At 44.3% G+C, this 12945-nt stretch overlaps 1 protein-coding gene across 2 annotated transcripts; it reads left to right on the top strand.

Moving 5' to 3' along the window:
• The first annotated feature begins 3410 nt into the window (after positions 1 to 3410).
• On the top strand, positions 3411 to 9360 carry LOC119322788. Of its 2 annotated transcripts, XM_037596306.1 has the most exons (13): positions 3411 to 3543; positions 4409 to 4533; positions 4643 to 4747; positions 4878 to 4988; positions 5113 to 5223; positions 5350 to 5460; positions 7461 to 7526; positions 7605 to 7736; positions 7816 to 7940; positions 8023 to 8292; positions 8486 to 8616; positions 8796 to 8855; positions 8940 to 9360. In XM_037596306.1, the coding sequence occupies exons 2-13, from the start codon at positions 4431 to 4433 to the stop codon at positions 9175 to 9177; spliced, it is 1563 nt and encodes a 520-aa protein (XP_037452203.1). In that variant the 5' UTR covers positions 3411 to 3543; positions 4409 to 4430; the 3' UTR covers positions 9178 to 9360. The 2 variants fall into 2 exon arrangements, with proteins under 2 accessions (XP_037452203.1, XP_037452204.1); XM_037596307.1 differs by lacking the exon at positions 5113 to 5223.
• Positions 9361 to 12945: the final 3585 nt, after the last annotated feature.

A 12945-nucleotide genomic window follows, 5' to 3' on the forward strand; every position in this document is an offset into this window, starting at 1 on the left:
TGCACCTTGCCAGCATTATTTCCCGTCTGAGGTGCTCCATTCTGCACCAGCCAATTATGCACTTGTTGCTGATACATCTGCTCTACAGTGAGGTCGGGGCCGAACTGGGGGTGAGGGTTTCCATCAGGAGGTGGTGGTTCTTCCCCTGCCGGCAACACTTCAGGTAGCAAATCATTCCAGTCATTGCTGCGCAAAATCGTATCTGAATGGTCCAACAGTCACGCACACCTCCAAGTTGCCAAACAATAAAACTTTTGGGTATTAAATGGAGGCGGAGAACACGAGCTTTGAGCATGATAGAACTACGATCTTGTCTTGGATTGTACCAGGAAACCAAAGATCCGTAACCTTCCAGGGCCTTGTTGATGTAATAATCAATTTGGTAGTCGTACGGGAAGCCAAAGAACATTAACCAGACTTCAGGACCAAACGAAGTGGTGCCGCGATTGAGCGCCTCATTGTGCGGGACAAATGAGATAAGCAAATCTTCATCTTCCAACTCTAAATGAGTGCTTACTACCGTATCTCTAATGAAGGAATCCACAAAGCCGAAAATCCCAATCCCGAACGGGTGATCACTGACCTCAGTGGTGAACATCTGAGCTTCATGAAGGAGGGCAACAATCTGGTTGCGGCTGGCAGCTCTATGATGTAGTGGGACGTAGTGGTCGGCCTCTGCAATGGCCAGATAATCATGGTTGAGAGGAGCAATGGGGCCAACGACCATGCCGCTGCGCACCAGACGGTCAGCCGGCCCAGGCTCGACGACGAACCCCGGTGGAAGGAAAGGGACGGGGTTCAGTGGGTAGTTCGCCATGGTCGAGATGCTAGGTGGATGGAGTGTTTGCAGTGGTGACGGGACAGGGCGGAGAGAGGGCTTTTGGGTTTTCGAGGTAGAAAACGGAGCATGAGGGGGGGGGAGGGGGTTGAGCCTTGACTACCCACCTCCACTTCTTCAGAAAATTCTGCCGTCTACAAGCTTTCTCCACGTGTCCATAGAAGCCACAGGCTGAGCAGCGGATGGACTATTTGGATAGATGCACATGCCGGTGGCCACAGTTGGGTTGTCCAGAGAATCCGGCTGGATTGATCTTAGTATTGCCAAATGAAGAAACTTGACCATTTTTTTGTGAAACAGGGGCACGCTTGGGGCAGTCAATGGATTTCTGGTTAGGGCCCGAACAGTTAATGCATATGATTCTGGCTTCGCAATTAAGCCTGTTGTGCCCCCATTGGAGACATGTTGAGCATAAAGCAGCCCAGTTATTGACGAGATCATTGATTTCCTTCTGGGAATATTGAGCCTGGGCCAGATCAACCTTATGTTGCGCCTTGAGTATTGGTGGCCAAAATTCGTGCGGAGGAGCGTATTTGAACATCGACTTAAAATAACACCGGGGCAACGGGCATAAGGCAAATTCAGCGGGCATTTAAATGAGCCCAAAGGGAGGCATTCAATGACTTGATTTTCCTCAGACTTTGCATGCTCCAGATAATGATTCATTAAAGAAATGCGGTATTGTCCGGGGCAGAAACTATGCCAGGAACGTTGCTCGGAGGAAATGAGCCAATTTGAATTTGAATTTACTGCGTATGATCCGAATAGGAAGAAGAAGTTTCATGAGCATTCTTGTTTGAGAAGGTCCAATTATCCAACAGAACAAGCCCAAATTTGCTAAGTTCCCTCGAGGAGGAGGGATCAAACTGCTCCCTGGGAGTCAAAAAACTGAGAGAAGATTTGAGTGCTATGGTCCTGCGGTCCACAATATCAACCAACTCCTGATCAGCATGCCAATGATTATCCAAAGAATGAGCTTTGGCAAAACGACCATTGAACAAGTGAAAGTGACACACGAAATCAGGCCAAAAACGATCTTTGAGCCCATAGACGAAATGCCCCACTTTGTTATTGGCCACATAAAAGCGAAATGAACGTGGAGTGATTTGTAGCACTTTGAAACCCTAAGAGATCCCTCCAAGACAACATTGCGAAGCAATACCCACTAAATCCACAGAAAGAGGGAACGAAGCCGAAGAGAAAGAAACCACCAAGAAAAACTCCTTGGTGTCCCGAGATGGAGAAAAGTGCACCGTTGAGCCAAACTTCCTTCTCACCTGATCTGCAAGGGCCAAGCCCAGAGCAAAGTCCAAATGCAGTAAGCTTTCCATGGAGGATTAAGCTAGAGGGCGCCATTGTAGGTGGAGTGCAGGTGGGATGGGATGGGAGGGGAGGAGAGGAGAGCCATTCTTCACACTACTCGGAACAAGTAATGTTAACTCCTCGGTCCCACCACTCAAGGATGTTATTAACCCAGTTTTGGCAATTTGAGGGTGTTATTTGTCCCGGTTTTGAGTTCAGGGTGGTATGTATCCTAAAGAAGTAATTTGAGGGTGTTATTTGTAATGGAGTCCTTGCTAACAAGCATATGATCACAAGCTCTCAATGTCCTCTTTGCACTTCGGATTGTGAGAGTATTGCCCTAGAGTTCAAGAAATCTAGAGGATATTGGGACTGCAAGATGTGGTTCAGGAGGTGTGTGCGTTGGAGAGGGATGGCGGATCGGTGTTGGCTGATCTTCTTCTATCAACGAACAATACCATGGCTCATATGACTAATGTTCAACGCAATGACCTTGTGGCCACTACAGTGTGGTACGTTTGGTGGGAAAGACGTTGCTACACTCATGGTGAATATGTGTATGAACCAAGTAGGTCAGCGCAAGCAATATTAGCTCTTGCTAAGAGTTTTTCCAAGGCAAAGTCGAAGCAAGCAAATCTGAGAAGATATGGATGGAGTAAGCCACCGGAGGGAGTTCTCAAACATAATGTCGATGCCACTTTTGATCTTGATAGGGGAACATGGGTTACGGGTGCAATCATACGAGATGAAGCTGGTTTCTTCATCGCAGCTTCATGCAGTGATATCCCTTTTGTGAAAGACGCGGTTACGGCAGAAGCTAGAGGTATACTAGATGGGCTCTTACTCGAAATGAAGTTGGGTGCAATAAAACTTGTTTCGAGTCCGACTGTACGAAGGTCGTCGAAGTCATGCAAGGGGGTGGTAATTCGCTAGGCCCGGCAACCGCAATTTATGAAGGATGTTCTTTTCTAACAAGAAATTTTATTTCTATTATGTTTTCCCACTGCCCTAGGGAGGCCAATGCGGCGGCAGATTTATTGGCTAGAAGCTCGGAGTTCTCTCATACAATTGTTTGGAAAACGAAGCCTCCGGGGTTTCTAGTAGATGTATTAACAAACGATATATCACTTTTTGCGCATGAAAATATAAACCGCCGTCATATAAACCGCCATGACATCTTTCCCTCAGAAAAAAAGGTAAGAAAAAGAGGCTGGCTGATCTCCTGCTGGAGTCGGCTACCGACCTTGATATATTCCCGTTCACCCCCTCCCCGTTTTACGTTTATTATTATTACTATTAGGTTTTCCCCTCCTTCTCTCGTGGCTACTTTCCTGTCGGCGACGTCCGGGCGAGCGGCGCCGCGCTCTTCGCCGGACCCTTTGCTGGCGACGAGCAGCAACCAGGTGCGCCCTTCCCTTCCCTTCCCTCTATGCAAAATCGAGCACCCAAACCCTAATTAAAGCTATTTGTATCCGGATCTGACCCTGTTACGTGGATGCATCGCACCCACTAACATCGATTTTTTGCAAACAAATTTACCGGATGTTCATACTGGATCTGCCCCTGCTAGCAGCACAGATATTTTTGTGCAGTTTTAGATTATACACAGAATTCTCTTGTATTCCTTTCAGATTATAGAGGGCTTGTTTCAGTGCGCATATGAACAGCTATGTCCTTTCTCTTTAGGCTCCATGTTTTTTTTATTGCAAAATTTTCCGACATGTTTTTAGTCCTTCCTCCAGAAGGACGAGGAAATCTTAAATGAGAGAGATGTTCCCCATTTGTCACTGCTTCTATGGTAGTTTTGCATGTCTGGTCTAGACTAAGTAATAAGAGAAGACATACGACCTACATCATGTTCTCATGGAACTTAAAATATATGATTGACTACCTGAATTTACACCAACATCAATATAAACGTTAAACCATAAGGTCATTCCTTTCAGTTGTGTCTTTTCAGGCAACAACCTGTGTTCCTAGATACCATCAGTGTATGTTTTCTAGGAGCTCATTGTCAGTTTTTCAATACAGTTGGACACAACTTAAGGAATAGGCTCGCTGCATATTTGCATAGGTTAGGCGAAACAGTTCGCTGCCTTTTCAGGTTAGACGTAGTTGAGCTAGGAAATGATCTGATTCATCCACCTTCTATGGGGACCTCAACCAAAATTGTCAAAGTTGGTTTTTGGGGTTAAGTTCATATAGCGCCCTGTAGATTGGTTGGCCTGATGATATTACAGCGTTGCTTTAATGTTGATAACTCTACAGCACTGCTTCACTCTTGGAAAAGATGAGGAAAACTAAGGGGGGTGATGATGATGGCACAAGAAGATCACAAAAGAGTAGACGAGCTTGCAATAGTAAAGGAGACGGAACCAAGTCATTGGACTCATGTATGCTGCCTCTTCCTCTTTATTAGCATCCCTTTGAATTGATTGATCTGTAAATAGTTTTACAACATTGCTTCGCCTTGTTTTTTTTTCCAAAAAAATCCTACTGCAGTATTGGTAAAGGTGCGAGGAGGTTGTAGGGTTCTTGAGCATCTCTTAGGAAGAATACATAGGAGTAGAAGAGTTTGCAAAAAGAAAACCAATTCATTAACATCAGGTATGCTGCTTCTTCCTCTTTTTTTTTTAGCATCCCTTTGATTGGTTTGATTGCTGTAGTTTTACAGTGTTGCTTTACTGTGAGTGTTTACAACTTCACATCCTTTTCTCCACAAAAAATCTTGCTGCAGCCTGGGTAAAGATGTGGGAAATTAGGAGGTCTTTTGATGATCTCACAGAAAGATTACAAGAGAGTAGGGTTCACAATGGTGAAGAAGAGGAAACCAAGTCATTGGCATCAGGTATGCTGCTCCTTCCTCTTTTTTTAGCATCCCTTTGATTGGTTTTATTGCTATAGTTTCAGTGTTGCTTTACTGTTGAGTGTTGACAACTTAACATCTTTTTCCCTAAAAAATCCTGCTGCAGTCTGGGGAAAGGCGTGGAAAATTAGGAGGGCTGTTCATGATCTCACAGAAATATTACATGACTGTATGGTTCGCAATGGTGAAGAAGAGGAAACCAAGTCATTGGCATCAGGTATGCTGCTTCTTCCTCTTTTTTTAGCATCCCTTTGATTGGTTTGATTGCTATAGTTTAACAGTGTTGCTTTACTGTTGAGTGTTGACAACTTCATATCTTTTTCCCCCAAAAATCCTGCTGCAGTCTGGGAGAGGGTGAGAAAAATTATGAGGGCTGTTGATGATCTCACATTAAGCTTACATAAGAGTAGGGTTCTCAATGGTAAAGAAGAGGTAACCAATTCATTGGCATCAGGTATACTTATTCTTCCTCTTTTGTTAGCATCCCTTCGATTGGTTTTACTGTCAAGAAATAACGCATGGGCCATGGTTTTTAGAGAGTGATGAATTGGGTTTGCTTGCACTGAAAAAGTCTAAAATACCTTCCAAAGTTCCAATCCTGCTCAACTGCGTTGCCCTGTCTAGATCTGCGTACCAACCAGCACCCCTGTCCCTAGCTGCGTGGTGGCCTTGGCACACAGCCATGTCATCATCCATGTAATATGCGACATCAGCAAAACCACTTTCAAAACCACCCGTTGGGTTATTTGGACGTTTTTTGTTTCCTATGTGAGGGGGGTGTAGTAGGCTAAAGCCAATAGTAAATCCGGAGATCCCTTTTGGAGCTCAAGCTCCAGGCAGCTCGCTATCAAGGGCCACAAGAGCATCAAGATTGGCGTAATGAGCGTATTGAGGATAGTTTTGTCATGTATTTGACCTTTTTGCTATTTCACAAATCCAACTCTTGACACAGCCTGGGTCACATGTGGGCACCAACTTTTGCATCTTCAATGCAGCTGCACAGTTGTACTCTGTCCACCCGAATTTAAGATTCAAGTTTTAGCCGATGATTAGGACATAGTAATATACAACCGGGATTTAGCACTAGCTTCCATGGGCGGGGATGCAGAGTTGACATCACTAATCCATGATGATTAGCAGACGGTGAAAACAAATCTCAGCTCATCCATCTGCAAAATCATTACTCACCAGTAACAAGAATCTGCTGTCCCACAATTTTTTGCAGAAACAAATGGACTGTTGTCATCTCCATAACTTCTGGATCTGTGCATGGGAGGTTTCTCAAATTCACACAAAAGCCTGAATAAGATCCCCACAAATAATAGATAATAATCTTCACTGCGCATGACACATGATAATTTGCCTCAAAATATATAGAAAATGTACACAAGAACTACAAGATTTTGCTCATATTTCAACAATGATAAAAGCAAAGAATGGTTGAAACCACATTGTACAAACTAATCGGTGTATTAAAAAACAATCACATGAACCCCATGGGTTCATAGTTTCTAGTACACAAGCTATTAGCCCATGGTTTGAACATTAAAAAATTATCCCCAAAAGCATTTAGTTTACCAACAACTTCCTAATATAATGGTACATACAGAGGGCAAAATCATGTACCTAAAGCAAGGAAAAAAAATCAAAGAACAAAAGAAACACAAACAAAAGTCAATCCTGCCATCACTGGGACTGTTTTCCACACATGGTGACGCCTTCCTCCTCAAAAGATGGTTGACGCCAAACACTGCACCTCAGATGCAGTCGAAAGCATCGTGTTGACCACCCTGCCTCACATGCGCTGCAGAGTGGACCTGGTAGTCATACCGCCAGACCCACCAGGGAGAGGTCTCCTCCCCATCTCCCCCTCCGATCTAATTCTATTGCTTACATCAGAGAAAAGAGAGGAGAGACGATAGACGCGGTGCCAAGAAAGTTATGCATGAGGGAGGGAGGGAGGGAGGGAGGGAGGGAGGGAGGGAGAGAGAGAGAGAGACCCCACTGGTTGTCACTATACTGTATTTTTTCTGGTATCGCTACTGGCATTTTAAAGAAAAATGATTTTGGCACAGATCCAAGGATGCATTGAACGACCAGGATATTGGGTTGTCGCTTGGGATCCAAAATGCTTCTGTCTTACATCTGTACTTAATAGTTATCAACTACTCCCTCCGTCCCAAAGTAAGTGTCTCAAGCTTAGTACAATTTTGTTCTAGAGTTAGTACAAAGTTGAGACACTTATTTTGGGACGGAGGGAGTAATTTAGAAAACGCGTTCATTGTGTCAGTGCAATGTTCTTTGGTATGTTCGTGTAGACCGACTTATAATGTGAATTGTTGCTCATTGTCATCATAATCAAATTTAAGAATAATCCGCAGGATTTATGCGAATTTACTTGCATGTATGGTAGTAGTATATGTCAGTGCTGATCGCTTGACCTCGTTGCACCAGTACACAAGAAGAAACTGCATCCGGATCTAGTCTCCATGGGTTACCCTGAGCCACCAAAACTAGATGGTGAGTCGGTGCTTGTAAATTTACTGACCCTTTCACCACTCTGCTGTACAACTAACAACCACATCTATCTTACATCAGGTAGCATGATTTTGGTTAATACTTTCGAAGAGACTTTTGGCGACACATATCCTAAAGGTGATTGGCGTGAATTCAGTGAAAAGGCTTCTTCTAAGATTAGTTGCTATGTTGTCGCGCTTGCTTCATTCAGTGGTGAGTTACTGCAACGCCCATTTATTATGTCATATTTGTATTTGAGTCATCACTTGTTAATAATAAAAATCATGCACAGGAGGGAAAAGGCACTTTGCATGCTCAGGTTTTTTTATTGAATGGAATGGATCTACGGTTATTCTGACATCAGCGAGCTTGGTTAGAAGTTCAAGTGATGAAAACAAGATCGATCGAAACTTGGAGGTTGGTCCTCCTCATTATTCTTTCTTTGCATAGATTGCTGTTCTCTAAAATTGTTGCTTAATTCTCACTGGATCATTTGTAGATTAAAGTGTTGCTTCCCAAGGGACGGCTCATAGATGGCACACTAAAGCATTATAGCCTACACTATAATGTTGCTCTAGTCAGTTTCAAGGATTGCCGTGTTGTTTGTCCAGCAATTATTCAGCGTCGTCGGTATGTGTGCTCTAAAATAGCAGCTGTAGGGCGTTGTTTCAACTCAGGCACACTAATGGCCAAGATTGGGGAAGAGGTCACCTGGACAGGCACACTTGATTGCGTTTGCATTGAACGAATATCATGTAAAATCAGCAAGGTGGGTATGCTGTTGCTATTTCCTGCCTAGCTATGTTTACATGGTGGAAGTAAATAGTACTCCCTCCGTCCCATAATGTAAGACGTTTTTTGACACCACACTAGTGTCAAAAAACGTCTTACATTATGGGACGGAGGGAGTAGTATCTATTTGGATTGGAAGTTACAACATGTCCTTCATGTCACCTTGCTAGGCTGGTATTGGAGGACCCCTTGTTAATTTGGACGGGGAAGTTGTTGGCATGGACTTCTACGATCCGAGGATAGGAACCCCTATCGTGATGTGGGACCATGTTGAACACATTCTGCAACATATAGAAAAGAGGTATGCCTAGCTAGCTTTCCTTTCTGGGTATTCAAGTGCTTTAAGTGTTTTTAATGTGGTGTTAATGGTGTTCACTTGGGCTGAATATTTTTAAGAACCTTGCTGAACTAAGCAGCTTCAGTGAAGCAGCATGAATGAATTCTATTGCTAAATCTATTTATCGGTATGTTCGGCAACAGTGACCCCTCCGGCGCGGCTTTCTGGAAAATGGCTGGGGATCCCAGCAAGAGGCTAAATAGGTGGGTGTTATCTGATGCAATTAATCGTCACTGTTAAGCTAGTTTCATTCAATCTTTGGATAAATATTAAGATTGTTACTACAGGTGGCCTGTGCCTGCGCCATGTTGGCGTAGCCGTGAGGACGTGGAGAAGGACAAGAAATCTGAGGAAGATGAGATGAACCTTGAACCCCCGCCCCTACCCCCCAGGGAGAGTTTCTCATGGGTCTTCAATTTCTTTCAACAGAAGCCGGGCTCTGAACCCTCATCCAGTCACATAAACCGCAGTAACCCATTCATATACGGATTCATAGATGGAAAGAAAGTTTTACTGTCTATTTGATACGTGGCTGCATTTCGTTGGGATGTTGGCTAGTTTTCACGAGGATCTGCTTGTTGCTAGTCTTAGCAAATATTACATGTGTTGCTCCGCTTGCTCTCTTGAATTATCCAGTGTGTGCAGCCTTGTGTAATACTCGATGGTGATGACTTTAGTTTATATATTGTCCATACACGTCGTAAGGCCTGTGATGCTGGTTTTTTTCTTTTAATTGGAACCCACGAGTCCATTAACTAGTGCACCGAGCAAGCTCGCCAGCCACTTGAACCCTTGCACAGTTTGGTAAGTCCTCAGGCCAAATCTGCCTTCGATTGTGCTCATGAGAATCATAAGCTGGCATAGCGAGCGCAGCTCTATTACACTAAATTGAAGTTCATGCGCAGGAAGACATGCAAGTCTCTGTAGAGGATTCCTTCTGGTGCTCGGTCAAAATCGCTGCTTTGGAGGGCTCGCACCAAGATGCAACTTTGGATCTCAAAGCCCGAATTGCTGCAGAACAAGCTTCAGCTTCTGTTTGTTGGCCACATATGCCAAACGCCCCACCCCAGAACCTCGGACTGCACCTGTATTGTCTCGTCTCACAAAGCCCCGTCCCTGCTACTCCCTCCGTTAAGCCTTTTTAGAGATTTCAACATGGGCTTTTTGGAGATTTCAACATGGACTGTATACGAAGCAAAATAGGTGAATTTGCACTCTTAAATATGTTTATTGAAATCCTTAAAAAAACTTATTTTTAGAAACGGAGGAAGTATATGATTCCGTATGATAAGCTCCGTCTATTTTTATCTTAAGCACCTCTCCCTACGGGGCCTGCCATATGACTGCTTCCCAGCTAATAGGCGCTCAACTTTTTTCTTCTTTTTTGGTCGGAAATTTGTCGCACAAACAAAACGGTTCGCGTTTCTTTCTTCCGCCAGAAGAAAGAAAAGGCGACCTCGCCGCCAGGAGTCTTCCCCGCTGCCGCCGTCCGGCGGCTCCCCTCCGCCGGCGGCCTTGGTCGTCGGTGGTGAGGCGGGTCGCCGGATCCATGCGCGTGGATCGTTTTCTCTCTTGTAGATTAGGATTTTAGGCCGTTCATCGTCTTGGCTTCGGCGGCGGCGATGGCGGCGCTGAATAAAGTTTCTTCGGATCCTACTCCAACAAGGCGATCGGTCCTATGATTGGGGATGGATTTGACAATCAGTCTGTTCAAGCAAGGATTGCGTGGCGGCGGCGACATCCTTGTGGTGGACCTGTGTCCTCGGGCTCCGCCATTGCGACGGCGTTTGCTCCAGCGCCGGCGCGGAGCTTGGGAGGTAGTCCAGGAGCGGATGCAGATTGTGGTCTGCATCGGCGACATCTGGAAGATGGTGGATCGTGTGCTGGGTTCGCGGTTCGTGGATGGCAGATGTGGTTTTCTCGCCAGATCTGGAGTTTGATGGTGTGTCCGGGGTGTTGCCCCGGTCTGATTCGTTCAACGGTAATGGTTTTTACCTTTGGTGAGCCACCTTGAGGTCCGCAAAGCTGCATGTCAGCGATGGAGCCGCTACGAGCTCAGGTATGAAGGTGATCCGTCACTTTTCCCTTTGGTGGCTACTGTCGTGGTCCCAGAGACAGGTGACGGGTGTTGGTGTCAAGTTCAGAGGTTTCTTCAATCTTGATTGTAATTTTACTTCTTGGTTGTTGTTCCTTTGTGCAAAGGCTAGCTTTCTGCTGTCTTTTCAGTTTTGCCAGGTCAGTTACGTGACTTGTACTATGATACTTATGATATAAATGAGACACGTATTACCATGAAAAAAAACTAATAGGCGCTCGGTCCGACCACGTGACACATGTGGAGGTGCTCGGTCCGGCTGACGTAACGCCAATGATTCAGAGCACCATCTTGATTTGAAATACAGTTTCGTCAATGGCCCAGGTTTTTTCCCCAGAATTGATTTTGTTCCTCCTGCTCCTTCAATTCCAAAGCAGACGAAATGTCAGTTTGTTCCTCTTCCATTTGAAGGATCTCGTTTACCAATGATTTTGCATCCGGGCATGCACACAAGCGTTGTCGGCTTGTCTCTCTGTCTCCAAATCCAGCATTCTACACACTTTTCTTACTACCTCCGTCTAGGTGAATAAGTCATTCGCGTAGTTTTAGGTCATCGATTTGAGCAATTCAATATGTGTTATATGTCATGAAAAGTATATCACTAGATTTCTACATGGATGTAGTTTCTGAATATATATATTTTGTTAAGTATAATACATATTTAGATAGTTAAATCGTCGACCTAGAACTACGCAAATGACTTATTCACCGAGACGGAGGTAGTACTTCCTTGCATTGGAGAAATAAATATGCACCATCTTCATGTTGTCCCTGACAACACAAGCAGTGTGTATCACACTTCGGCCCAGTTCTTCTGTCAGAATCTGGGGATTCTCCCAGAATTCGACCCCTAACCAGCTTTTCCCAGAATCTTTGAGCCCCATTTGTTTTACAATCCTGTCCAATTAGACCCTAATTAGATAGGATTGAAAAACAAATGAGGCTCAAAAATTCTGGAAGAAGCTGGGTAGGGGTCGGATTCTGAAAGAATCCCAAGATTCTGGCAAAAGAACTGGACCTTCATTTTCCTATGCTCAATATTCATTTTCAGTGGCGAACTATAATGAGCCAGTCTCCACACAAATTGGCAAATTTTTGTTTGGCATGAAACTTTTCAAATCTTGCTCCATTCGAGAGTCTGTTCTGCCTGGTGTGACGCTGAAGCTTCAGGCCCAATTCTCATTGGACATAGAGTTTATACGCTGATCTTACTGAAAAAAGACCTTTATCATGTTAATGTTTATAAACAAAGCAAGGCAGAGAAGATTAGAACCTGGGCAGAACAGAACCCTATATAGAGCATAATTGGTTTGATGCCAAAAGTTGGCATGTCAAATTTTGGCAACTGCCAAATATTGGCTAGAGATTGGTTGCTTGCCAATTCTTGTTGTCAATCTCACAAAAAATTGTCAAATGTTGGTAACTTTTGATTTTGCCAAATGTTGGCTTGCCAAATATTGGCAATGCCAAATGTTGGTAGCAAACCAATTATACTCTTAATTATGTTAACGTTTCCTAGAACTGGAGTTGGTGGATCCTTGTTTTTCTAATTAAACCTCTATACATATTTATTTATTAATGAAAATACTGTAGAACCGGCTAAAAAGAAAGACCTTTACCATCAAAATGCCAGGCATAAAAATCCTCAAAATCTTCTCGGATTGGGGTTGACAAAATTTGTGTTGCATCATTTTCTCAAAAAATATCACGGACCAAACCTTCATCCCATTAGACCATCAGGGTTTATCAGTTCACTCACCTTGGTCAGGATGCTTCGCTTTCTGGGTGTGATTGGCTTCCTTGCATCATCCCTGGCTAGCCATGGATCAGACCAAATATTCACATTTGTTCTATCACCAATCCTCCATATGATTCCTTCCTTTAGCAGATTTACTCCTTTCAAAATACTTCTCCAAGAGTATGAGATACCTGCTAGCGGTATTGCTTTAAATGGGGATGCTGGGGCTTAAAATAAACGTTGATGGGGCTTTCTCGGAAGTAAACAAGAATGGTGGTTGGGGATTTGTAGTTCGTGACAGTGAAGGAGAAGTTAGAGGATCAGGTGCAGGCTATTTACCAGTGGCACTCTCTGTTGCGCGAACTGAATGGAGGCGTGCTACAGCCTACAGGAGGCTCAGGCGGCGTCGGGATGGGGAATATCGAAGCTACATTTGTGGGGTGGTTGTGTGCGTGCGTGC

The sequence above is a fragment of the Triticum dicoccoides genome, chromosome 6B (assembly GCF_002162155.2).
Source record: "Triticum dicoccoides isolate Atlit2015 ecotype Zavitan chromosome 6B, WEW_v2.0, whole genome shotgun sequence".
In the NCBI taxonomy this organism is placed as follows: domain Eukaryota; kingdom Viridiplantae; phylum Streptophyta; class Magnoliopsida; order Poales; family Poaceae; genus Triticum; species Triticum dicoccoides.